Source organism: Pseudophryne corroboree, chromosome 3 (assembly GCF_028390025.1).
Source record: "Pseudophryne corroboree isolate aPseCor3 chromosome 3, aPseCor3.hap2, whole genome shotgun sequence".
Taxonomy (NCBI): domain Eukaryota; kingdom Metazoa; phylum Chordata; class Amphibia; order Anura; family Myobatrachidae; genus Pseudophryne; species Pseudophryne corroboree.
This window is the reverse complement of record NC_086446.1, coordinates 332,693,996-332,721,959: the sequence shown is the minus strand read 5'-3', so window position 1 is coordinate 332,721,959 and position 27,964 is coordinate 332,693,996. Positions and strand designations below refer to the sequence as shown.

Sequence of the window (27,964 nt, the reverse complement as noted above, 5' to 3'; positions counted from 1 at the left end):
AACACGCTGCAAGGTCGGTTGACGACATGAGACGGCCGGCAAACAAATTAGTACCTGTCCAGGCGTCTCAGACACCGTCAGGGGCTTGTAAAAACGCCCATTTACCTCAGTCGGTCGACACAGACACAGACACGGACACTGACTCCAGTGTCGACGGTGAAGAAACAAACGTATTTTCCTTTAGGGCCACACGTTTCATGTTAAGGGCAATGAAGGAGGTGTTACATATTTCTGATACTACAAGTACCACAAATAAGGGTATTATGTAGGGTGTGAATAAACTACTTGTAGTTTTTCCTGAATCAGATAAATTAAATGAAGTGTGTGATGATACGTGGGTTTCCTCCGATAGAAAATTATTGGCGGTATACCCTTTCCCGCCAGAAGTTAGGGCGAGTTGGGAAACACACCTTAGGGTGAATAAGGCGCTCACACGCTTATAAAAACAAGTGGCGTTACCGTCTCCAGATACGGCAGCCCTCAAGGAGCCAGCTGATAGGAAGCTGAAAAAAAATCCTAAAAGTATATACACATATACTGGTGTTATACTACGACCAGCAATCGCCTCAGCCTGGATGTGCAGCGCTGAGGGGGCTTGGTCGGATTTCCTGACTGAAAATATTGATACCCTTGACAGGGACAAGATTTTATTGACTATAGAGCATTTTAAGGATGCATTTCTATATATGCGAGATGCGCAGAGGGATATTTGCATTCTGGCATCAAGAGTAAATGTGATGTACATATCTGCCAGACGACAGTGGTCAGGTGATGCAGATTCCAGACGGCACATGGAAGTATTGCCGTATAAAGGGGCGGTCCATCGGACCTGGTGGCCATGGCAACAGCTGAAAAATCCACCTTTTGTTACCCCAAGTCACATCTCAGCAGAAAAGGACACAGTCTTTTCAGTCTCAGTCCTTTCGTCCCCATAAGGGCAGGCGGGCAAAAGGGCCAGTCATATCTGCCCAGGGGTAGAGGAAAGGGAAGAAGACTGCAGCAGGCAGCCCATTCCCAGGAACAGAAGCCCTCCACAGCTTCTGCCAAGTCCGCAGCATGACGCGGGGGCCGTACAAGCGGACTCAGGTGCGGTAGGGGGTCATCTCAAGAGTTTCAGCACGCAGTGGGCTCACTCACAAGTGGACTCCTGGATCCTACACGTAGTATCCCAGGTGTACATTGGAAATTCGAGACGTCTCCCCCTCACAAGTTCCTGAAGTCTGCTTTACCAACGTCTCCCTCCGACAGGGAGGCAGTATTGGGAACAATTCACAGGCTGTATTCCCAGCAGGTGATAATCAAAGTACCCCTTCTACAACAAGGGAAGGGGTATTATTCCACACTATATTGTGGTACTGAAGCCAGACGGCTAGGTGAGATCTGAAATATTTGAACACTTACATACAAGCGTTCAAATCAAGATGGAGTCACTCAGAGCAGTGATAGCGAACCAGGAAGAAGGGGACGATATGGTGTCACTGGATATCAGGGACGCTTACCTACATGTCCAAATTTGCCCTTCTCACCAAGGGTACCTCAGGTTCGTGGTACAGAACTGTCACTATCAGTTCAGACGCTGCCGTTTGGATTGTCCACGGCACCCCGGGTCTTTACCAAGGTAATGGCCGAAATGATGATTCTTCTTAAAAGAAATATGGACGCTTTCCTGATAAGGGCAAGGTCCAGAGAACAGTTGGAGGTCGGAGTAGCACTATCTTAAGTAGTTCTACGACAGCACGAGTGGATTCTAAATATTCAAAAATCGCAGTTTTTTCCGACGACACGTCTACTGTTCCTAGGGATGATTCTGGACACAGTCCAGAAAAGGATGTTTTCTCCCGGAGAAGAAAGCCAGGGAGTTATCCGAGCTAGTCAGGAACCTCCTAAAACCAGGAAAAGTATCAGTGCATCATTGCACAAGGATCCTGTGAAAAATGGTGGTTTCTTACAAAGCGATCCCATTCGGTAGATTTCACGCAAGAACCTTTACGTGGGATCTGCTGGAAAAATGGTCCGGATCGCATCTTCAGATGCATCAGCGGATAACCCTGTCTCCAAGGACAAGGGTGTTTCTTCTGCGGTGGCTGCAGAGTGCTCATCTATGAAAGGGCCGCAGATTCGGCATTCAGGACTGGGTCCTGGTGACCACGGATGCCAGCCTGAGTGGCTGGGGAGCAGTCACACAAGGAAAAAATTTCCAGAGAGTGTGATCGAGTCTGGAGACTTCTCTCCACATAAATATACTGGAGCTAAGGGCAATTTACAATGCTCTAAGCTTAGCAAGACCTCTGCTTCAAGGTCAGCCGGTATTGATCCAGTGGGACAACATCACGGCAGTCGCCCACGTAAACAGACAGGGCGGCACAAGAAGCAGGAGGGAAATGGCAGAAACTGCAAGGATTCTTCGCTGGGCGAAAAATCATGTGATAACACTCTCAGCAGTGTTCATTCCGGGAGTGGAAAACTGGGAAGCAGACTTCCTCAGCAGGCATGACCTCCACCCGGGAGAGTGGGGACTTCATCGGGAAGTCTTCCACATGATTGTAAACCGTTGTGAAAAACCAAAGGTGGACATGATGGCGTCCCGCCTGAACAAAAAACTAGATATTGCGCCAGGTCAAGGGACCCTCAGGCAATAGCGGTGGACGCTCTGGTAACACTGTGGATGTACCAGTCAGAGTATGTGTTCCCTCCTATGCCTCTCATACAAAAAGTACTGAGAATCATAAGAGGGAGATGAGTAAGAATGATACTCGTGGTTCCGGATTGGCCAAGAAGGACTTGGTACCCGAAACTTCAAGAGATGTTTACGGAAGACCCGTGGCCTCTACCTTTAAGAAAGGACCTGCTCCAGCAGGGGCCTTGTCTGTTCCAAGACTTACCGCGGCCGCGTTTGACGGCATGGCGGTTGAACGCCGGATCCTGAAAGGGCATTCCAGATGAAGTCATCCCTACCCTGGTCGAAGACAGGAAGGATGTAACCGCAAAACATTTTCACCGCATTTGGCGAAGATATGTTGCGTGGTGTGAGGCCAAGAAGGCCCCTACAGAGGAATTTCAACTGGGTCGTTTCATACATTTCCTGAAAACAGGACTGTCTATGGGCCTAAAATTAGGGTCCATTAAGGTTCAAATTTCGGCCCTGTCGAATTTCTTCCAGAAAGAACTGGCTTTAGTGCCTGACGTTCAGATGTTTGTAAAAGGGGTACTGCATATACAGCCTCCTTTTGTGCCCCAGTGGCACCTTGGGATCTCAATGTTGTTTTGAGTTTCCTAAAGTCACATTGGTTTGAACCACTCACCACTGTGGACTTAGCATCGTCACCTTCCATGTGAGATATTTTATTAGCCCTGGCTTCAGCCAGGCGTGTGTCAGAATTGGCGGCTTTATCATATATAAAGCCCTTACTTAATTTTTCATTCTGACAGGGCAGAATTGAGGACTCGTCCTCAATTTCTCCTTAAGGTGTTTTCTGTTTTTCACATGAACCAACCTATTGTGGTACCTGCGGGTACTAGGGACTTGGAGGACTCCAAGTTACTTGACGTTGTCAGGGCCCTGAAAAATATGTTTCCAGGAAGGCTGGAGTCAGAAAATCTGACTCGCTGTTTAGCCTGTATGCACCCAACAAGATGGGTGCTCCTGCTTCTAAGCAGACGATTGCTCGCTGGATTTGTAATACAATTCAGTTTACACATTCTGTGGCAGGCCTGCCACAGCCAAAATCGGTAAAAGCCCATTCCAAAAGGAAGGGGGCTCATCTTGGGCGACTGCCCGAGGGGTCTCGGCTTTACAACTTTGCCGAGCAGTTACTTGGTCAGGGGAAAACACGTTTGCTAAATTCTACAAATTTGATACCCTGGCTGAGGAGGACATGGAGTTCTCTCATTCGGTGCTGCAGGGTCATCCGCACTCTCCCGCCCGTTTGGGAGCTTTGGTATAATCCCCATGGTCCTGACGGAGTCCCCAGCATCCACTAGGACGTCAGAGAAAATAAGATTTTACTTACCGATAAATCTATTTCTCGTAGTCCGTAGTGGATGCTGGGCGCCCATCCCAAGTGCGGATTGTCTGCAATACTTGTACATAGTTATTGTTACAAAAATCGGGTTATTCTTGTTATGAGCCATCTTTTCAGAGGCTCCTTCGTTGTTATCATACTGTTAACTGGGTTCAGATCACAGGTTGTACGGTGTGATTGGTGTGGCTGGTATGAGTCTTACCCGGGATTCAATATCCTTCCTTATTATGCACGCTCGTCCGGGCACAGTATCCTAACTGAGGCTTGGAGGAGGGTCATAGGGGGAGGAGCCAGTGCACACCACCTGATCCTAAAGCTTTTATTATTGTGCCCTGTCTCCTGCGGAGCCGCTATATCCCCATGGTCCTGACGGAGTCCCCAGCATCCACTACGGACTACGAGAAATAGATTTATCGGTAAGTAAAATCTTATTTTTTAATTCCCCAAGGCGCCCCTTATGGTACAGATGTAGCCTCCATTATCTTGGCTGTTTCTCCGCCTAAACGGAGGTTTAGTCACACCTAGGCGATGGCTTAGGTTGCTGAGTTTAATCACGAACGGCACAATGAGACACGACTACGGGGATAATTCCAAGTTGATCGCAGCAGGATTTTTGATAGCAATTGGGCAAAACCATGTGCACTGCAGGGGAGGCAGATATAATATGTGCAGAGAGAGTTAGATTTGGGTGGGTTATTTTATTTCTGTGCAGGGTAAATACTGGCTGCTTTATTTTTACACTGCAAATTAGATTGCAGACTGAACACACCACACCCAAATCTAACTCTCTCTGCACATGTTATATCTGCCTCCCCTGCAGTGCACATGGTTTTGCCCAATTGCTAACAAAAATCCTGCTGCGATCAACTTAGAATTACCCCCTACGTACTCAGCATGCAATACACATCCCCACCACTGGGTGGCTAATGCTCCACTAATCCAGTACTTTAAAGCGAATAGCGGCGGATCGATCTACAAGCTCTGGAAACTGGTCAGTGATGAATGTACGTACTGCATAGTGTACACACAGACCAATTGTCATACGGAGAGAGTAAAGAAAAACAGTTTAAATAACACTTGGGTAAAACAAGGCAATTGTATCAATTCAGTAACAGTATTATTGATTTAATAATTTGTGTGTGCAGATTCTAGCTTATATGTATTTTTTCTAAGATTTTGTGTGCACAGATTCTAGCCTACTAAATCGATACAATTGCCGTGTTTTACCCAAGTGTTATGTAAATTGTGGTATGTATGCCTTTTTTATGTATAATATACATATTTTGGTTGATGGAGTAATGATAAACCATACGCTGTAACTCCTCCCCTCCAAGTTCTAGAGATGTGAGAATCCGGGATATTCTTAGCCCTTCAATTGGGTACATCTACCTTTTATAGACAAATTATCATTAAACGTCTCTCCATACTGTTTGGGTATGTCCACTTTTGACTTATTAAAACTCACTAGGAACAACATTTCACTTCATATAATAATTATCACGTTATTTACGTTAGGCACTACTCTGGCCCGTTCTAGGGTGAACACCCATTGTTTTTAATAAATATATTAAAGAACAACCAAGTTATCAATTGATGACCATACCTTTGTCAAGGGTGGGTATCACTTTAAACACTTTCTCACATTGATCACTTATATCCTCAGTACACTTTTAATGAGAATAATTTAATTCGCCAGATAACAAATTACAATCCAGTCGTATTTAATTTGAAGTTCACAGAACCTACCATTCTTTTGGTAGGTATTCAACATATTTCTTCACTTTCACCAGCACTATTAATTTTGCTTCACATTTCTGAAGCATAGCATCTTTCTCACCTAGATATCACAAACCCCTGAAGAAGTCCTATTGGATAAAACGCGTAGGGTTTATCTTTTCCATCCACCACCTATCCACCCTAGAGCTCACACCGGTGTGTGTTTTAAAAGTCTAGTGTAGTTCCACATTGATACATCTGTGTTTTTAGAAAAATCTTATGTTTAATTGAATCAATTAAAACATTTTACTGAAAAAAAACTTTTTCTTGGTGATACATTTACTTGGTGAGAGGGTATACTTTCAGGTCGTAAGAGCTCAAAAAGCCAAGGACTTTTGGAGTGATTTCTGAATGAAGAAACTGAATTGAGATTTCTTAATCAGCATAATAAATTGAGTGCACTCAGTACTTTTTTCTGTTTGTATCTATGTTGTAAGTTCTCAGTAACGGGGGTTCTTCCTGTGGTGCAGCTTCCTCAACGCGAAAAAGGGTATACTGTGTTGTGTATGTATGTGTGTGTGTGTGTGTGTGTGTGTGTGTATATGTATATATAAATGTGTATGTATATATACATATATATATATATATACAGGTTGAGTATCCCTTATCCAAAATGCTTGGGACCAGAAGAATTTTGGATAACGATTTTGGAATAATTGCATACCATAATGTGCCACATTCACAAACTATAAATTATGCCAGTGGTTCTCAAACTGTGAGCCGTGACACCCTGGGTTGGTCGTCCAGGACCAAATCAAATTAATTATGGTCAATGTAATAGGCAAAACCTGTGCTCTGGTGGCTGCTAGTCATAAAACATGTGGACAAACAGAAGCACATCCTGTCTCTCACCACATAACTGAACCTTAAGGCTGAGATATAAACACAATTCATTTATTTGATATTTCTTTCTAAATTGCTCAGTAAGAAACCTTTGGCCTAAGGGTGCGTAAAAAAAATTCTGATACTCTCTAGGACGCCGTGATTTTAAAAAGTTTGAGAACCACTGCATTATGCAAAAGTTTGTTTCATTTACGGTAGCTTCAACTTGTTGCTATAGAGAAGAGTTTATTTCTATACCCTACAGGCTTTTGTGCCATTGAAAGACACTGCAGCCAATATATTTTGGGCACTCTTTGTAGAGAATTGCTGATAACATAGAGCAATAGCTTGTTTGGCTGCAAAGCAACTGTAAATAGAATGTCAAATAATTTTTAGTTATATAGTGGCATGGGGACATTAACACAAACCTGTTATTACTGCTTTTCTGTAACTAGCTTTTCAGTATTGTTACGTGTTCTGGGAAACATTATTTTTTTATTGTATTTTTATTTTTTTATTTATTTGGGATGGGGGGGGGGCGGTGTTTACAGCCCAATAAGATGCTTTCTAAATATTTGGGCGTGTTCCTGTAATATATAACAATGACTTATATGTGTGTTTTTGTTTTGTTTTCAGATTGATTCAGGGGCCATGAAGACCACTATGAGAGCTTTAACTGAAATATTTTATGCTTCAATATTTGGCTATGATGAGGTATGCTATTACTATGCTGTATGCTAGCACTCAAACAATAATGCCTGTTGTGTCCATTGCAGTGCTGTGGATCGGAAGTGCACAATTTATGATTATCCTTAGGGATTGCTCTCCTTTAGTGCTACTTTATTCTCTAGTAATCCTGTAGTCCTACCTAATGATTTAAAGTATCTTTGGTTATACAGGTTGAGTCACCCATACCCAAAATGCTTTAGACCAGAAGTATTTTAAATATCGTATTTTTCCGTATTTTGGTACATTTTGGCATATTTGCATTACATAATGAGATACAGTGAGGGATGGGATTGGACCCAAGTCTAAATGGATTGGATACGTGAACCCTGCACTTGGGATGCTGGCTGTCAAAATACCGACAGCGGCATCCTGGAGCTTAAGATCCCAACAGCTACTAATAAATAAGGCAACCCTGATCCCATAACCCCCTATCCCGCCCTAACCTCCCCCCCCCCCCCCCCCTTCCTCCCCGTATCCTAACTCTAACCTTCCCCGGGGGTGCCTAACCCATGCTCACCTACCCGCAGCCCAAAGCTAACCCTCCCTCACCTGCAGCCCAACCCTCCCCATTAGTGCCTAACCCCCCCTCCCTGCAGCCTAACTCTAACCTTTCCCACCCGCAGCCTAAATCTTAACACCCTGCCCCCACGCAGCTTACAAGTGTGGCCTCCTGGCAGTCCTCAAATAGGATTCCAGTGCAGACATTTTAATCAATGTCGGCATTACGAGGCTGTGTCGGGATTCCAACTGCCGGGATCCTCACCACATCCCATCTAAAGACATTCATATACACTTTATAGACATGTCCTGAAGGTAATATTATACAATATTTTTAATAATTTAATTAATTAAGCAAAGTTTGTGTGCAATCAAAGGTTTCACTATCTCAGTCACATACACAACAGAAGATTTCGGATGTTTCGACAAACAAATCACAATTCATTTAATTTATGATGCAATACAGTTTCTTGTTTTTTTTAATCATTTTTTGTTTTTAAAAATATTTCTCTTACGTCCTAGAGGATGTTGGGGACCACATTAGTACCATGGGGTATAGACGGGTCCACCAGGAGCCATTGGCACTTTAAGAGTTTGAGAGTGTGGGCTGGCTCCTTCCTCTATGCCCCTCCTACCAGTTTAGAAAATGTGCCCGGAGGAGCCGGTCACAGCTAGGGGAGCTCCACAGGAGTTCTTTTAGTTTAGTTTTATTATTTTATTTAGAGTAACAGCCTCCCTGCTTCGACGGACTAAGGGGGGGAGTAGTGTCCGCCCGGCGGGGTCTGAGCCACTATCTCCGTTGACAGGACACTGAGCTCCTGAGGGGATCGATTGTTCCCCGCCACAGGGGATCGTTCACCCTGGCAGCATGCCGCCACCCCCTTACAGAGCCAGAAGATGGCGAGATATGGCGGCACAAGGGTGGGAGCGCAGCTCTGAGTGGCTGAGCAACTGGAAGGCTCAACGGCACACAGTGTTGGTGCTATGAGGGGCGTCCTGAGCCAGCGTCTTAATACCCTACACTGGTCACAGACGCTAACCGGAGACTGAATCCCCAAACTAGCATCAGAATCCTCCGTACACAGACGCTAGCAGGGGACGGAATCCCCCGCCTAGCAATGGAATCCTCAGGCCAGTATAAGAATTTGTGCGGGAAGATGCGCCCTTTTCAAGGGGCGGAGCTTCTCAGAGCGGACCCAGCAGCGTTCAGCGCCATTTTCCTGCCTGCAGTTTCCTGTACACAGATGCTGGCAGAGCTGTCCCTCCAAGCAACTCCAGCTATCCTGTGCGGTACCAGGGGGTTGTAGAAGGGGGGGGAGGTGGTGAAATAGTCAGTGTATCCTATTACAGTGCACAGTGAGCGCTGGTGAAGGGTGTCCTCTATCTTAAAAAGCGCTGTGTGTGGGTTGGTTCCAATCTCTGTGTCTGTCTTGCCATTCTTAGGGGGGAAACTTTGTCTGCCCTTCCCTGTGTGTGTGTGGAGTGTTTGTGGTCTCCATAAAGCTATGTCAAGGGACTCTGTGTCATATGCTGCTGAGGATATGTCCTCTCAGGATGATCCCATTCCATGTAATCAGGATTGCACTGTCTTAGCGCAGATACCAACAAGGGAGCCAGAGTGGTTATCCTCTATCAAAACGATGATTTCTCAGATTTCTACTAGGGTTGCATAGGATGAATCTGCAACTCCAGTTTTACAGAACTCTATGGCAGGCTGGTTCAGTTCTGTTAAATCAGGGCCCCCCACTGCATGTCCCCAAAAAAGTGCTCTTGCCCAGATTATGCAAGATGACACGGATACCGACTCTGATACGGTAAAAGGTGATGGGGATGTGCTGAGGGGGGCGGCATCTCTTGCAAAAGGGTGCAGTTGATGATAGAGGCTATCAGAGAGGTGTTGAATATTGCTGATGCAACACCTGAACAGGTTGAGGAGGCTTACTTCACTGACAATAAGAAAGCTTCGCTAACCTTTCCTGCATCTAAAGAATTGAATGCTATATTTGAGAAAGCGTGGGAAAACCTGGAGAAAAAATTCCAGATCCCTAGGAGGGTTCTGGTTGCTTTTCCCTTCCCTGAGGAGGATAGGAAAAAATGTGAAAACCTACCCATGGTTGACGCATCTGTATCCAGACTCTCAAAAAAGGTGGTTTTACCTGTTCCAGAATCTGCCGCCTTAAAAGAGCCGGCTGATTGCAAAATTGATAATACGCTCAAATCCATATACACGGCTTCAGGGGCGATACTACGTCCCACTATTGCCTGTGCATGGATTTCCAAAGCTATTGTAAAGTGGTCAGGCACGTTACTTGAGGATTTGGATACAATGGACAAAAGTGATGTTGAATTGTTTTTGTGTAACATCCAGGATTCTGCAGGATTTATGGTGGAATCCATGAAAGACCTGGGTTCCATGGCTGCAGGGATGTCTTCCATGTCTTTCTCAGCTCGTAGGGGACTTTTGCTGTGCCAGTGATCTGCCGACGCAGAATCCAGGAGAGGAGTGGAGACCCTAACCTACACAGGTCAGGCTCTCTTTGGGGAAGTGTTGGATGTGTGGATTTCCACGGCTACAGCGGGGTAAGTCTCCTTTTCTTCCCTTGGCTGCACCTGCTTCGAAGAAACCCTTTTCTTCAGTTGCATCACAGTCCTTTCGGAATGCCAAGACAAGAAAGGCCAAACCGTCCAACACCTTCTTTAGAGAAGGTCGGCCAAAATCCAAGAAACCTGCTGCTGCGGGTTCCCAGGAACAGAAATCTGCTTCAGGTACGCCAAAGCCCTCCGCATGACGATGGACCGCACGGCCTGGAGGTGGGGACGGTGGGGGCGAGACTCAGGCATTTCAGTCACGTCTGGGTGTCGTCCGGCCTGGATCCCTGAGTGCAAGATATTGTGTCCCAGGGGTACAGGCTGGAGTTTCAAGACCTCCCTCCTCATCGATTCTTCAAATCAGGCTTCCAGCTCTGCTGGCAGACATGACTATCCTACAGGAAGCCATCCAGAAGTTGGTGGAGGCACAGGTTATTGTACCAGTTCCACCCCATATGCAAAACAAAGGTTACTATTCGAACCTTTTCGTGGTACCGAAACCGGATGGTTCGGTCAGGCCCATTCTGAACTTAAAATCGTTAAATCCCTTCCTGAGGGAGTTCAAGTTCAAAATGGAGTCTTTAAGGGAGGTAATATCAAGTCTAGAGGAAGGGGAATTCCTGGTATCCCTGGACATCAAAAATGCGTACCCCCACATTCTGATTTGGCCGCCGCATCAAGCTTCTCTCCGATTCGCACTGTTGGACTGTCACTTTCAATTCCAGGCCCTGCCCACAGCACCGAGGGTGTACACCAAGGTGATGGTGGAAATGATGGTCCTCCGCAGACGGGGGGTGAACATAATTCCTTATCTGGACGATCTGCTGATAAAGGCATCATCCAAGGAGAAGCTGTTACAGTCCATTGTTCTCACGACCCATCTACTCAGGGAGCACGGTTGGATCCTGAATCTTCCAAAATCACATTTGGAACCAACCAGGAGGTTGTCCTTTCTGGGAATGATCCTCGACACGGAAGTGCAGAGGGTATTTCTTCCAGTGGAAAAAGCATTGGTGATTCAAACAATGGTCCGGGATGTCCTGAAGCCAGCCCCGGTTGTCGGTTCATTAGTGCATTCGCCTTCTGGGGAAGGTGGAAGCCTCTTACGAGGCTCTCCAGTACGGGAGGTTTCACGCTCGGTCCTTCCAGCTGGATCTCCTGGACAAGTGGTCAGGATCTCATCCACACATGCATCAGAGAACACGTCTGTCGCCAAGGGCCAGGATTTCGCTCCTCTGGTGGCTACAATTACCTCATCTTCTGGAGGGCCGCAGGTTCGGGATTCAGGACTAGATCCTTCTAACCACGGATGCAAGTCTCCGGGGCTGGAGCGCAGTCACTCAAGGGGAAACCTTCCAAGGACAGTGGTCAAGTCTGGAAGCCGGCCTGCCGATAAACATTCTGGTACTAAGCCGTCTACAACGGTCTTCTACAAGCGGCCCATCTTCTGAGAAATCGGGCCATTCAAGTGCAGTCGGACAATATAACGACAGTGGCTTACATAAACCAACAGGGCGGAACGAAGAGCAGAGCTGCAATGTCAGAGGTAACAAGAATCATCCTCTGGGCAGAAAAACACACGTTGGCGCTGTCCGCAATCTTTATCCTGAGAGTAGACAACTGGGAAGCTATTTCCTCAGCAGACACGATCTCCATCCAAGGGAGTGGGGTCTCTATGGAGGTAACAGATCTTTGGGGTGTACCATAAATAGACATGATGTCCTCTCGCCTCAACAAGAAGCTTCGGCGATATTGTTACAGGTCGAGAGACCCGTAAGCCGTGGCGGTGGACGCCCTAGTGACTCCGTGGGTGTTCCAGTCGGTGTACACGTTTCCTCCACTTCCACTCATTCCAAGAGTTCTAAAGCTCATAAGGAGAACAAGAGTTCAGGCAATCCTCATTGCTCTGGACTGGCCAAGAAGGGCTTGGTACGTGGATCTTCTGGATCTACTGCTAGAAGAGCCGAGGCCTCTTCCTCTTCGGGAGGACCTGCTGCAGCAGGAGCCGTTCGCCTATCAAGACTTACCGCGGCTACGTTTGACGGCATGGAGGTTGAACGCCAGATATTAGCTCGGAAGGGCATTCCGAACAAGGTTATTCCTACCCTGATACAGGCTAGGAAAGGAGTAACGTCTAAACATTATCATCGTATTTGGAAAAAAAAATGTATCTTGGTGTGAGTCCAAGAAGTTTCCTACGGTGGAGTTTCAGATGGGACGGTTTCTCTTCTTCCTGCAAGCAGGAGTGGATATGGGCCTGCGGTTGGGATCTGTGAAGGTCCAGATTTCGGCCTTATCAATTTTCTTCCATAAACAATTGGCTGCCCTCCCGGAGGTTCAGACTGTTTTGAAGGGAGTTCTGCACATCCAACCTCCCTTTGTACCGCCTACGGTGCCTAGGGATCTTAACGTGGTGTTGCAGTTCCTCCAGTCGGACTGGTTTGAGCCTCTACAGGAGGTTGAGGTCAAATTTCTAACGTGGAAGGCTGTCACTTTGTTGGCCTTAGCTTCTGCTAGACATGTGTTGGAGTTGGGAGCTTTGTCCTGTAAAAGCCCCTACTTGATCTTCCATGAAGATAGAGCTGAGCTCCGGACACGTCGGCAGTTTCTTCCAAAGGTTGTGTCGGCATTTTATATCAACCAACCTATTGTGGTGCCAGTTGCGACTGACTCCTCAATTTCATCAAAGTCCTTAGATGTTGTAAGGGCTCTAAAAATCTATGTGAAGAGGACTGCTCATTACAGAAAATCGGACTCTCTGTTTGTCCTGTATGATCCCAAAAGAGAAAACTAGACAAGAGAGCGCAGGCAGACTCCACTAAAATTTCACAATTTTAATATTCACAATGATCACATAATAAAGTATACATATACCTATTGATACTAAAATGTAGCCAATAAGAGGTCCGCACTAAACTCCATACAATTCCACACAGATCGGTGCACTGATAGACTGATATAGTGGTGATATTGAAATTGATATATCCTGAAAGTTGGCAGCTGATGTTTAGCGCTGAAAGTCTGGATATTATCCATAGATCAGTCCCATACTTGAAGATAATTTCGTCAGATTAGAGTCAATAAATGTATAACAAGTGCACTGTTGGTTTTAAATTAGGCCTCTATTAATTACCCCAAGTCGACACCGCACCAGTTCTAACTGCTGCTCTAGTTAGTGTAGCAGCATATCGGGATGATAACGCTTACCACTTCCTCGGTGTGCATACGGCACTGGCAAGTGCTCGGGTGCCGTTAGCTCCGGCGGCTGAGTCCAATGCTCTCTCCTTACTGCAGTGTGTCAGACTGATGACCGCTCACCACTTCTAAGGATCGTCTGGCGGTACTGTAAATATCCAAGACGCCATTGATTCGAAGGGATGAGCTGGCAGCCACGGTCCCCGTATTGCAAAAGGGACCAGTGCAGGTGGCTCTGCTCGGGCAAATTTGACCCGACAGTGGAGTGGAGCTGGAACGGGTAAAAAGGGCGTGAGAAGGTTAAGGTGGTCAGATGAAAGTAGTCTGATCCTGGGAACAGTCTGACACGCTGCAGTAAGGAGAGAGCATTGGACTCAGCCGCCGGAGCTAACGGCACCCGAGCACTTGTCAGTGCCGTATGCACACCGAGGAAGTGGTAAGCGTTATCATCCCGATATGCTGCTACACTAACTAGAGCAGCCGTTAGAACTGGTGCGGTGTCGACTTGGGGTAATTAATAGAGGCCTAATTTAAAACCAACAGTGCACTTGTTATACATTTATTGACTCTAATCTGACGAAATTATCTTCAAGTATGGGACTGATCTATGGATAATATCCAGACTTTCAGCGCTAAACATCAGCTGCCAACTTTCAGGATATATCAATTTCAATATCACCACTATATCAGTCTATCAGTGCACCGATCTGTGTGGAATTGTATGGAGTTTAGTGCGGGCCTCTTATTGGCTACATTTTAGTATCAATAGGTATATGTATACTTTATTATGTGATCATTGTGTATATTAAAATTGTGAAATTTTAGTGGAGTCTGCCTGCGCTCTCTTGTCTAGTTTTCTGTTTTCCATTTGTTTAGGGATTGCTAATACCCTATTCCTCTGAGAGCGGCAAGCAGCATTTCAACATAGGCTCAAGGAGGCGCCTTTTCTTTCTTGTAGGTTTGATCCCAAAATAATTGGGTGTCCTGCTTCTAAGCAGACGATTTCTCGCTGGATCAGGTTCACTATCCAGCATGCGTGTTCTACGGCAGGATTGCCGTGTCCTACGTCTGTTAAGGCCCACTCTACTCATAAGGTGGGTTCTTCCTGGGCGGCTGCCCGGGGTGTCTTGGCTTTACAACTCTGCCGAGCGGCTACTTGGTCTGGGTCGAACACGTTTGCAAAGTTCTACAAGTTCGATACTTTGGCCTCTGAGGACCTATATGTCAATTGGTCCTGCAGGAGCTTCCAGGCTCTCCCTCCCATTCTGGGAGCTTTGGTACATCCCCATGGTACTAATATGGACACCAGCATCCTCTAGGACGTAAGAGAAAATAGGATTTTAATTACCTACCGGTAAATCCTTTTCTCGTAGTCCGTAGAGGATGCTGGGCACCCGTCCAGCGCTTCGTTTTCCTGCAGTGGTTATATGGTTCAGTACAACTTTGTTTTTAGTTGAGTACTGCATTGTTTCTGGGTAAGAAATATTTTAGCGGTTGCTGAGTTTTCAAGCTAGTTAGCTTGATTTGCCTTGTATGTGTGAGCTGGTATGAATCTCGCCACTATCTGTGTACATTCCTTCTCTCGAAGATGTCCGTCTCCTCGGGCACAGTTTCTAGACTGAGTCTGGTAGGAGGGGCATAGAGGGAGGAGCCAGCCCACACTCTCAAACTCTTAAAGTTTCAATGGCTCCTAGTGGACCCGTCTATACCCCATGGTACTAATGTGGACCCCAGCATCCTCTACGGACTACGAGAAAAGGATTTACCGGTAGGTAATTAAAATCCTATTTTCTGTGGTAACGTCTCATGTATTGAGTCGCTTTGCATATTGGAATTTTTACCTAATGTAATTTCTCTAAATTTCTATGGATTCACCACTTTTCTACCTTTGTATTAAGGGTATTTCCGACCTAACTGTTCACAAACATACTGGATATCATAAAGTACTATTACTTTACAATGCAGGTTGTGCATAATTTGTGAAGAAACCCAGTAAGGAACAAGCATCAGGGCCATCTTAACAGCAGTGTATTCCCTGGGCAAAACATTGCACTGGGGCCCCTACCCACCCATTAACAGAAATAAAAATGCAATGCAATAGAGAAACAGAGATAGGATAATTCTGGGTTTGCCCCTGCACACCATATCCATAGCCTCTTCTCCGTCCTCACACACATACCATTCCCATCCTCTCCATCATCCTCCTCCTAACCTCACACATCAGCCACATCCTTCCTCCATTATAATCCTCCTTCCCTCACCTCACAGCCCACGCATCATCCTCCTAGCCTCACGCATCAGCCACAACCTCCGTCCTTCATCCTCATCTTCCCCCCCCCCCCCCCCCATTGTCGGCCCAGCCTCACACATTGGCCTCATCATCCCAGCCTCACACATTGGCCCATCCTCCTCTCCATCATCTCCTCAGTCTGCCTCAATCTTCTTCCCTACCCCCCCCCCTTCTCCCCATCCCATCGTCATCCTAACCTCACACATCGCCCACGTCCTCCCCTACATCATCTTCCTTACCTCACAGTAGAACTGCCTCAGCCCTTGTCAGAGAGGGGACTGTAGTGTCCCAGCAGCACCTCTGCTCTTTACATGCCCGGCTGCATGCCACATTAGGGATTGCCATCAATGATTCAATATCATCAAAGGTCTTTGGCCAATGTTGAATATTTTTACTATCGATGCGGGAGAACCACATGGTTTCCCGCCATAGATGATTAAGCAACAACTGAATTTTTTTTTTTTTTTCATTAAGGTACGGGACACAGCTTGGCTCCACCCCTGATGCTTTCACAAAGCCACACCCCTGGGCTCTGATTGCCCCGCAGCCTTGTGTATACTAAAGAAGGGGGTGACCATCTGTAGGTGAAACCATTACCTTGCAAGTGGTTCCCTTGCAAATGTTTCACACCATCAAGGTTATCCATCAATGGTACTATCGATGGACAACCCACCAATGGCCATTCCTTCTCCACATCTTCCCCTGCAGTGCATTCAGTGCAGCCTTCGCAGCCAGTGTGTGCCTGCGCAGGCTGCTTGTCAATGATTGGCCGCCAGTGTCTCACTCACTTTAGCAGCGCTGTGGCTGCGGGAGTCCCTGCAGCGCTGCGGCTGTTATCTGGGCCACGCATCAAGGTGCCCTTGCTAGGGCTGATCACATAGGAGGAGGCGGGACTACACTGTTAGCTGCCTGTCACTCACTTCAGCATCGCTGTGGAAGTGCCCTCAGCCCTGCTACCCAGCTTGCCCATGCCGCCGAGTGCCCTGCTACTATTGTGGGCCCCTAGAATAGTGGGGTCCTTGGGCAGCTGCCCATTGAGCTCATACGAAAAGATCGCCCTGACAAGCATGTTTCTATTGAAGATAAAACTACATTATCTCAGCAAAATTTCCTTACTGCTATATCAGATACCACTCTCCTTTCTGACACACAAATCCTGTGCTCTTAGGCATTAAATAGTCATGGTTGTTAAATAGCAACAGCCTTCTTGCATAACTGTGCCCAAATCGTCCTTTATGCCAGATCAATATCTAGAGTAATCGCAATTAATCAGATGGTAGGTGGTGTGCTGCAGACGAGGTGCAGTTAATTTACCGACAGTCAGGAGACTGACGCCAGTATCCCGACAGCAGAGGAAATGCAGGCAGTCAGAATCCCGACAAACGCTCAGTGGGTCCATGCCACCGACTGAGGGGGAATATAATAGTGTGGCTAGCGAAGCGAGCCACTGGGTCTAAAGCATGGCGAGCCCACAAGGTGACTCTATGCGCCACTGTTGGGATTCTGCTGTCAGTCTGCTGACCGTCTGGAAATCATACTGAATCCCTGCAGACAGTTGCTGGATGACTATGTGTGTGGTCATTGCTTGTCTGTGCAGTAGATGCCATTGGATATAAGTGAATTTAGCCACACGTGTATGAACAAGTCTGTGTACAGCTCAGACAGCCTCACGCCGTCTGTACAAAGAGTGGTTTTCATTTGTGGACCTGGTGATCATGTTCTCCTGGCACTTTGCTGTATTGAAGCTGACATAGTTATATGCAGTTAGAATTGAAGTACGTCAGCACGCCTGCTTTATATAAGGCTTGACAAAGCTGTTCATATAGGGGGCGGGCTGCCAAATTGGAGTCAGTGCTGCAAGTTGCATGAACAACATAGTCCCACAGACAGTTGGAAAGGCTAGAGGGGGGTACTATTACTTTACTATGCAGGCTGTACATACTTTGTGAAGAAACCCAGTAAGGAAGAAGCATGTTTCTGTGGAAGAAGACAAAACTACGTTGTCTCAGCAGAATTTCCTTGCTGTTACCACTCTGCTTTCTAACACAGGAATCCTGCGATCTTAAACATTAATTAATCATGGTTGTTAAATAACTGTCTTTTTGAATTTAAAATGTATGTTAACTGTATCTGTAAATTGCTTATTTCAGTATGTCAGCAGAAATATGGAATATTTGCTTTAGATACAGAAATCTCACACTAGCAATTGGTTGAGTGCAAATTACTATGTCAGATAAACTTAAATATCTCTTTAGTTTTCATTTTCCTGTATACAGTGCCTTGCTAAAGTATTCACCTCCCTTTGCATTTTTCATGTTTTGTTGCCTCACAACCTGGAATTAAAATGGATTGTTTGAAGGTATGCATCCTTTCATTCACAGAAGATTTTTTTTTTTTGGGGGGGGGGATCCGGTCTCTAGGTCGACACTATCTAGGTCGACATGTTCTAGGTCGACAGGTCAAAAGGTCGACATGAGTTTTTCACTGTTTTTCTTTTTTTGAACCTTTTCATACTTAACGATCCACGTGGCCTACAATTGGGAACGGTAACCTGTCCCGAGCGCAGCGAGGCACCTTGCCTGAAGCATGGCTAGCAGACACGTGCACTAATTGGGGTTCCCGGTCACTCTACGAAGAAAACGACACGAAGAACCCATAAAAAACTCATGTCGACCTTTTGAGCTGTCGACCTAGACCATGTCGACCTAGTTACTGTCGACCAATAGTGGTCGACCTAGACACTGTCGACCTAGTTACTATCTACCTTCCATACCACACCTTTTTTTAATTTTTTTATTGTGAAGCAAACAACAAATAGGACAAAATAACAGAAAACTTCAGCGTGCATAACTATTCACCCCTCTAAAGTCAGTACTTTGTAGAGCCACCTTTTGAGGCAATTACATCTGCAAGTCGCTTTGGATTAGTCTCTGTGAGCGTGCCACATCTTGCCACTGGGATTTTTGCCCATTTCCCAAGGCAAAACTGTTCCAGCTCCTTCATGTTGGATGGTTTATGGTTGTGAACAGCACTATTCAAGTCTGACCACAGATTCTCAATTGGATTGAGATCTGGGCTTTGACTAGGCCATTCCAACACATTTAAATGCTTCCATTTAAACCACTCAAGTGTTGCTTTAGCAGTATGCTTCGGGTCATTGTCCTGCTGGAAGGTGAACCTCCGTCCCAGTCTCAAATCACAGGCAGACTGAAACAGGTTTTGCTCAAGAATATCCCTGTATTTAGCACCAGCCATCTTTCCCTCAACTCGAAACAGTTTACCAGTCCCTGCTGCTGAAAAATATCCCCACAGCATGATGCTGCCGCCACCATGTTTCACAGTGGGTCTATTGTTCTTGGGGTGATGGGATGTGTTGGGTTTGCGCCAGACATAGCGTTTACCTTGGTGGACGAAAAAGTAAAATTTTAGTCTCATCTGACCAGAGCACCTTCCTCCATACATTTGGGGAGTTGTCCACATGCCTTTTGGCAAACTCAAAACATGCCTTCTTATTTTTAACACTAAGTAATGGCTTTTTTTGGCCACTTTTCCATAAATCCCAGAGCTATGGAGTGTACGGCTTATTGTAGTCACATGCACAGATACACCAGTCTCTGCTGGGGAACTCTGCAGCTCCTTCAGGGTTACCTTTAGTCTCTGTGCTGCCTCTCTGATTAATGCCCTCCTTGCCCGGTCTGTGAGTTTTGGTGGCCGGCCCTCTCTTGGCAGGTTTGTTGTGGTACCATGTTCTTTCCATGTGAAGATGATGGATTTGATGGTGCTCCGGGGGATAATCAAAGATTTGGATATTTTTTTTATAACTCAACCCTGACTTGTACTTCTCAACAACTTTGTCCCTTACTTGTTTGGAGAGCTCCTTGGTCTTCATGGTGTGATGCCTCTTGCTCAGTGGTGTTGCAGCCTCTGGGGCCTTTCAGAAAAGGTGTGTTTATACTGACAGATCATGTGACACTTAGATTGCACACAGGTGGACTTCATTTCACTAATTATGTGACTTTTGAAGGTAATTGGATGCACCAGAACTTTCGAGGGGCTTCATAGCAAAGGGGGTGAAAACATATGCACATGCCAATTTTCTAATTTTTATTTATAACAATTATTTTTTATATAAATTTTTCTCATTTCGCTTCACCAATGTAGACTATTTTGTGCAGATCCATCACATAAAATTCAGATTAAAAAAAAAATGTAATTACAGGTTGTACTGTAACAAAATAGGTAAATAGCCAAGGGGGTTGAATACTTTAGCAAGGCACTGTAGATAGAAATAAATAATTTACTGTCCTGTTTTAGGGGATTACGTCTGATGACCGTGTTCTGGCTGCAGCTCTTTGGCGAAATATTTTTAATATGCATTGTGATGATCCCCGGCAACTGGAACTAATCGTTGAATATGTGCGCAAACAGGTAACATTGTCCTCTATTTAAGAAAATACAAAATATTTAATTTTATATATTTACTGCAAAAACTTCTTTACTTTGTTTATCTCTTATGCACACCTCCAATAAATAGACGGAAGGCAGTCAATTGACTGCCGTAGGGATCCCGGCCGTCAGGAGACAGATGCCGAATCCCGACACCAGCTGGAATACCGGCAGGTCGCCACCGGGCCCGAAGCGTGATGAGCGGACATGCTGCGCTGGCGATTGGGATCCCGCCGTCAGTCTTCTGACCGCTGGGATCCTGAGCCCCGGGATCTCATACTGATCCCAAATAGACAATAACTGGAATTACAGAATAAATGGTACAGTTTTTCACATAAGTATACTATTGTTTTGAGATAAAGGTTAGGCTTACTTTGACTGAAAATTACATCTTTGTTAAAACAATGTGTGCATAGGCACCTATTTGTTTCCCTCCATATATACTCTAGGTGCACACCTAGGGGATGATTCAGTTGTTTTAACAAGCGCCCTTTACTTTATCCATCAGAACAATTCAATGGTTGCTACGATTGGGCGTCCATCACATTTTCATGCAACGAATTAGACTGAGGTTTAGCCGCATATAGCAGCTGAACCCGTCTAAATTCCTTATCAGGACGCCCAAACCACAGACTTTTCTCACATTTCTTTTTGCCACCTTAGCTGGCTGCTAGAAGAAATGTGTCTCCTGCCGCTAATTGCCACTCAAACAGAGCAACAATTGAATTTCTCCATTTTGTGCCCCCAAGTGGCAGCTGCTGAGGAAAATATTTGAATCACCTCCTAAATTCAGGTTTGAAGTACTGCCTGCAGGAGGTCAGTCTTCACTACAGCTGCTGGACTACACGTATAACTGGAAATGCACATGGTTCAAAAAGTTAAATATATCACTACAAAGCTCATCGCACTTTTATAAATGTCTTTTTTTTTCTCCACCAAAATACTTTTTTAGCCTCATTCATGTCCTTATATTAATGTGGGAACATCAGCATTTTTGTGTCTTTTCTATATTTACATTGATGGAATTGCCCCTAGAAGTATTGCTTATGGGTGATTTCAAAAGCCTCAAATCTTAGGCCAAGGGCCAGTTTCTATTATCTCACGCAGGCTACAAATCTGCAGGGAGAAAATCTCCCCTCCTCAATTTACAGGTACAAGCTACTATATAACTCCTTCTATTCCTTTAAATTTCATTTAAATAATTTCATCACAAAAAGCAAAATCTTCTCATTGCATGTGAGTGCACAGCTAAGTTGCATCTCCTGATATATTCTGTGCTGCTGTGAGCATTTTGATATTATTGGATACAGTGTTAATTTTGTCTACAAAATTTTTAACAAAGTATTTGTCGACTACAGTTTATTTAAGGACTGAAATTAGACTAAAATTAAAACTGAGATCCACTTACTAAATCTTAAGAAAGCAACAAAATATGACAAATTAAAACTAAATTTAATATTTGTCAAAATTAACATTGGAAATAGGGTTTTACATTTTTAAAGAACAGTTGTGTTCTAGATATCTGCAAAAAATAAATATGAGCTGCTTTGAAGGAAATAGGATTGTGTATTGCACAAACTTAAGGCATTCATTTGTATATGATATATGGAAGCACTACGGTAAGTCAGTCTCAGTATGCAACGCATTCTCAGCCTACTGAGCTTAGACTACTTAACACATTGTTAAAGTTAAAGGTATGCAAACTTCTCAAGGGAATTTTAGAGAAATGTTCTTCAGCAAAATCCATTACGGTATCACTAAACTGTTTGCAAAAGTTATGACTAAAACAATGACTAAAATTATTCTTAAATGAAAACTGAGATCCGCTGACTAAATCTTGACTAATTCAAAGCAAAAAAGATTAAAATGTGACTTTAAAAGAACTACAATTTTAAGTAAGCAACTAAATTAAAAATCCTTGTCAAAATTAACACTTATTTGATACATTTTTCTACCCCTGCCTAACTGGAAATACAAATATGCTGAATTGATTGACCAACGTATGCTCGTTTAATTGGTTTATGCAGAAATCAAAAAGATCCACATGATAAAATGCTAGGCATCCTCTATATTTAATACAGTATTTACATCGTTGCCAATATCGCTAGCTAAAATTACATATTGAGTCTATATTCCTGCATGATTATCAGGAAAATTAGTGCTTGAAATTGATATGCGGAAAATAGATTGACTCATTGCAAACTTTAAACAGATAGAAACGCAGCGCTGACAAAAGTGCATATAATCATAAAACACATTTAATAAAATATAGTAAAAAATAGTATATATGTACAGGTTGAGTATCCCTTATCCAAAATTCTAGATCCCAAATTTTTGGGGCCCCTACTGAGATAATTACACATATATATATATATATATATATATATATATATATGTATGTATATGTATGTATATATGTATATGTGTCATTATCTCAGTAGGGAAACCAAAAATGTGTGATTTTCGATTAGGGATACTGAACCTGTATTAAACAATCGTCAGTCTCTGTTTAGGACCAAAAAGTGGAAATGTCAGATCCAGACAGTCACGCTAGTTTGTAAGCGTATTCAATTGGCCACTTGATAGTCTTAGTGCCTCTTGTTAATAATTAATTTCCAGTCACATGTAACAACCGGACAGTTCAAATAACATTTAGGATCCAGCTGGATGCAATTTACCAGTTACTGTGTTCCAATAGATGGAGTCCAGTGGGTAGGCTCGTATGGTAATGGGAGCCTTTTTAAGATGGAGTCCTTGTTCACACAGCGCAGGCTGGAACTGGTGGTGCTGTCCTCAATGGTGTACTGAAGTAGGAATGACTGTGTCTGGAACGTCCACTGTTTTGGTCCAAGGCCTGACCGGTTTCGCTACTCTAGGTAGCTTTTTCAAAGTGGTTAGCACTACGCTAGCATGCTGTCATATGAGAGGTCGATCAATCCAAGCACTGAGCTGCCAGATCAATGCTCTGTGTGGCTATATTGGATAGCGATCCTTCCAAATCATGATGTATTTACAATATATGAGAGCTTCACTTCAGTTCCATGTTTGTCAGTATTTGACTGTTGCCGATTTACTGCTCATTTTGGCTCTATTGTTTTGGTTTCAGTAAGTACAACACTAATTAAAACCAACTTGCACTTCCCTGGCATCTTTTTCCATAATAGAGCATCTTTTTTTCATCTTTTCACTACCCCTTAGCCCACAAAAATTATTTTTATCTCCTTATTACTTACTTTGCTCCCAAACTTTAATGATTTTTTTTTTTTTTTTTTTTACTTTTATATAGCTGTTTTATTCTTTGAACAAAGTGCTCTCAACTTTTTCTGGACGCTAACAATGAGAGACATTCTAAAACTCTGTTTATCACATTTTAATACAAAGCAGCTGATCACACACGCAATGGTGTACTAGAGGCATCCTGACTACATATTTTATTATACAGACACATTACACATAGAGTTGGCATGCAGTAAACAACCCACCAGGGGCATTAGTTAATATTGTTTAGCATGTTCTTGCTAGTAAATGGATATAGTAAGGACATGAGGACACAGGAGAGCATTGCGTGCTGCCCTGACTGAACATTTGTGGAGCAACGCTTAAGTTTCCAGCATCCATGCCTTCTGTGGTACGGTTTCTGTAGCTGGACTGAAACTCGTTAAATGAAATAAACACCACCGTGACATGCTTAATAATCCTTCAATTCCAAAGAATGTTTTAGTGTTTAGTCTCATGTGGATTTTGTAGGTCCTTCTAAGGTTTGGTTTTAATGATGTCTTTTTCTGCATGGACTGAACTGTATGGGTCTGCAGAAACACCTGTGAGTTACGTAATCCTTTCCCAAATGACTCCATCCTACTTACAAGGATTCTGTGAGATATTTACCAAAGATATAACTGATTTGAAGGTGTAGCTCTAGTTAACCCTCCCAACTCAGTCTTCCTACAATCCAGTGGGCATTGGGTCCTTTCCCACAGTCAAGGTGAAGATGGAATTTTCTGTTCTTTATAACCAGATTTCTAAAAATTCATCTTGATCGCTACAGAAAAAAAAATCAATATTTTATTTTACTTTTAAAGTTGTTTCGTTTTTTCATTTTTATTTTTTTTTAAACACAAGGTATTCATTACGGATTATGTGAGATTGGTCTGAAACAGCCGTGTTAACAAGTACGGGGCAGGCAGGATCTTGAGAGTAGATTGATTTTTAATTTTTTTTTACCTTCTTTCTAACATGTCATTGTTTATTCAGCTGGTCTGTGTTCCTGCCACTCTGAAGCTGGTGCTTTCGCTTGCTGACTGCAGGCCAAGCATGGTGAGAACAGTTCCCAGACCTTCGGGACACACTGTGTATGCTAAACAGTGTTATTCCACCAGACGTCTTCCAGAAACATAGTGTAGCTCACGCACACCTTGTGGACATATATTTTTCTGGTGGTTGGGTGTAAGTTAATTCCAGTAGAACTGCCATCAATACATATTTCAGACACACTTTGGGTTTCCTGTCATGGTATTCATGGTACGGGATACTAGAAATGTAGGGAGTGCTTATAAAATGGTGTTTCTGCTGTGTAATCTGTCACTTGCGTGGACTTTATTATGTTCACGATGGGGAAAGGAATAACCACTCATGCCAGATTAAGGGATTAGTATTTACTAGTATTGTTCAAAATGTTCATTTAAACTACAGCAATCAATCAGCAAAACCACTCCCTGAGGTATATGTAATAGGGTCCGAGTTTTGCCGGAGGTGCAGGATATTGACGGAGAATGGACGTATTTTTTAAGCATCTATCATTTACCAAACCAGATTGATTTTGCCTTGTAAATGATTGCCACTTTTAAAATACGGCCCATTCTCAGCCGACATCCCACACCTCCAGCAAACTCGGAACCTATTCTGTATACCCCTTTGTGTCTATCTTGTGCAAATCAGACCTTTAAAAATAACCCTAAATACAGAAGGAATGAGATAACAACCAGCAACGTGGGGGTAGTAACCTTATAGAGGTGTAGGTAAGAATATATGTGGATGCCTGTTGTGGTCAGAGCTGTAACACAACATTTTAGCCCCTATGATAGAGGTTCTTAAACGCGGTCCTCAAGGCACCCCAACGGTCCAGGATTTAGGTATATCCATGGCTCAGCACAGATGGTTAAAGCAAATTGACTTATAATAATAATAATAATTTTATTTATATAGCGCTTTTTCTCCAATAGGACCCAAGGCGCTTAACAGATACATAGCATAATATAGTACAGAAAATAATGAAGTACATTTTCATAAAATACAGAAGCATGAAGATACTAAAAGGGACATTATGGAAATGCTTGAGTAAACAGAAAAGTCTTGAGTCTACTTTTGAAGGATTCTATAGTTGGGGCCTCTCGCACTGTGCGGGGAAGTGAGTTCCATAGAGTCGGAGCTGCATGACTAAAAGCTCGACCCCCAGATGAATTACGGTAGATTCTAGGTACTGCTAAAAGTCCTTCATCTACAGATCGCAGTAATCGAGTGGGGCAGTATGGGGTCAGAAGCTGTTTCAGGTACCTTAAGCCTTGGTCATGTAATGCTTTGAAATAGAGATGAGCGGATTCGGTTTTACTCGGTTCTCAAAACCGACCCTTATTGGCTATCCAAAACACGTGACATCCGTGAGCCAATTAGATGCCGTTTTGAGAACCGAGTAAAACCGAGTAAAACCGAACCCGCTCATCTCTACTTTGAAACTCAGTAAGCCAATCTTGAAGATGATTCGCCATCGTACAGGCAGCCAGTGAAGGGAGTAGAGGATGGGTGTTATGTGGCTAGAACGGGGCTGGTTGGTTAATAGCCTGGCAGCTGTGTTTTGCACCAGCTGTAAGCGCTGCAATTCTTTTGCTGGTAGACCAAGGTAGAGGGCATTACTGTAGTCTAAACGAGATGATACAAATGCATGTATGACTTTTGGCATATCATCTGAGGGAATTAAGTGCTTGATTCTGGCTATGTTCCTCAGGTGAAAGAATGAGGATTTGATTGTGGCTGATATCTGATGTTTAAGTGTCAAGCCACCATCCAGGACAACGCCAAGATTCCGCACACGATCACTGGTCTGTAATTCTGAATCCCCGAGTGTAAGTCCAGTTGGTTGGCTATGCTGCAGTCTTGTCCTTTGATGTTGCGGTCGTATCATAAGGACCTCTGTTTTATCCGGGTTCAGTCGCAGCCAACTGGCGCTCATCCACTCCTGTAGTTCAGCTAGACAGCCATTTAGGGTTGCTATTGGGTTATCAGTGCCCGGAGCAAAGGACAAGTACAGTTGTGTATCATCTGCATAGCAGTGGTAGACCAGGCCATGGCGCCTGATTATTTCGCCCAATGGGAGCATGTATACTGCAAAAAGCATGGGGGGATAGTATAGAACCTTGTGGGACACCACATGGCAATGGTGGTGTGTGTATCTGACTGAGGAAAACCGGAGCCTCCGCTGTAAGTACCCGGCAACCAGGGCGCGGGAGTATACAGTGCCGCTGGGGGAGGTAATGGAGCTGCAGCAGGAGATGTCTGACTGACATCTAACACTAGCAGTGTCTCTTAGGTGCTAATTAAGTCGACTGTGGCCAAGCGTGGATACATTTAAAATCTGGACCATTGTGGTGCCTTGAGGACTGCGTTTGGGAACCTCTGCCCTATGATAAGAAACAAAACTGAAACCCCCGATTCACTTAAAATATCTTTCCCCCTGTGCCCCCCTTCAGCTTTTCTGCTCAATCATGTTTTATACAAATCCTCAATATAAGAATACATCAGAGTTGCCTTTTCTGCAAGTGATAATTCTCTACATTTCCTTCATTTAATACATTGGTTTGTATGCACAAGTGTATATATGAATTTTACTATTTGTGCACCTGCATTGACTGAAGGACTTTATAAAGTTACTCAAAAGTTGTAATTCCTCTACAGTGTTGTAAATGTAAAATTCCTTTTCATGTCTATAGAGCACTTTGATTCCACACATGATCAAGCCATGCTTCAAGTATGTGCAACATCCGTCAATTCTTAATTATAGTAGATATGCATACTCTAGTCATAATTATTATGCCTATCCCACTGATCCCCATGTTTTTCCATTGTTCTAAGCACAATTAGTTGTTGGGCCACAACATGTAGGCAGATAATAATAATAATAGTAGTAGTAGTATTAGTAATAATATCTGTAAAGCCATTTTCTCTGAATTGGGGAAACACAAGTTACAAAATAAGCTAAAGAGAACTAAGCATTTTGGGGGGTTTTTTTGTATTATTTTTTGAAGTGCCAGTACGGATAGTGTAATGGTTAGCATTACTGCTTCACAGCACTGAGGTCATGGGTTCAATTCCCACCATGGCCCTAACTGTGTGGACTTTGTATATTCTCCCCGTACTTGCGTGTGTTTCCTCCGGGTACTTTGGTTTCCTCCCACAATCCAAAAATATACAGGTAGGTTAATTGGCTCCCAACAAAAATTAACCCTAACATGAATGTGTGTGTGTACATGTGGTAGGGAATATATAGGGCGGTATTCAAATGATATCACGCCCAATCTCCTTTTCTAAAGTAATCTCCGTTTTCTGC

The 27,964-nt window shown here is 44.0% G+C and overlaps 1 protein-coding gene across 2 annotated transcripts in view; it reads left to right on the top strand.

Annotated features, from left to right (window-relative positions):
* LOC135055460 (ubiquinol-cytochrome-c reductase complex assembly factor 1) overlaps window positions 1–27,964 on the top strand; it is a 406,324-nt gene that overhangs the window by 353,009 nt on the left and 25,351 nt on the right. For both annotated transcript variants that reach the window (XM_063959573.1, XM_063959572.1), the window contains exons 8-9: window positions 7,257–7,334; window positions 20,236–20,349. In XM_063959573.1, the coding sequence (XP_063815643.1) occupies window positions 7,257–7,334; window positions 20,236–20,349 (192 nt within the window). The remainder of the gene's footprint in view (window positions 1–7,256; window positions 7,335–20,235; window positions 20,350–27,964) is intronic.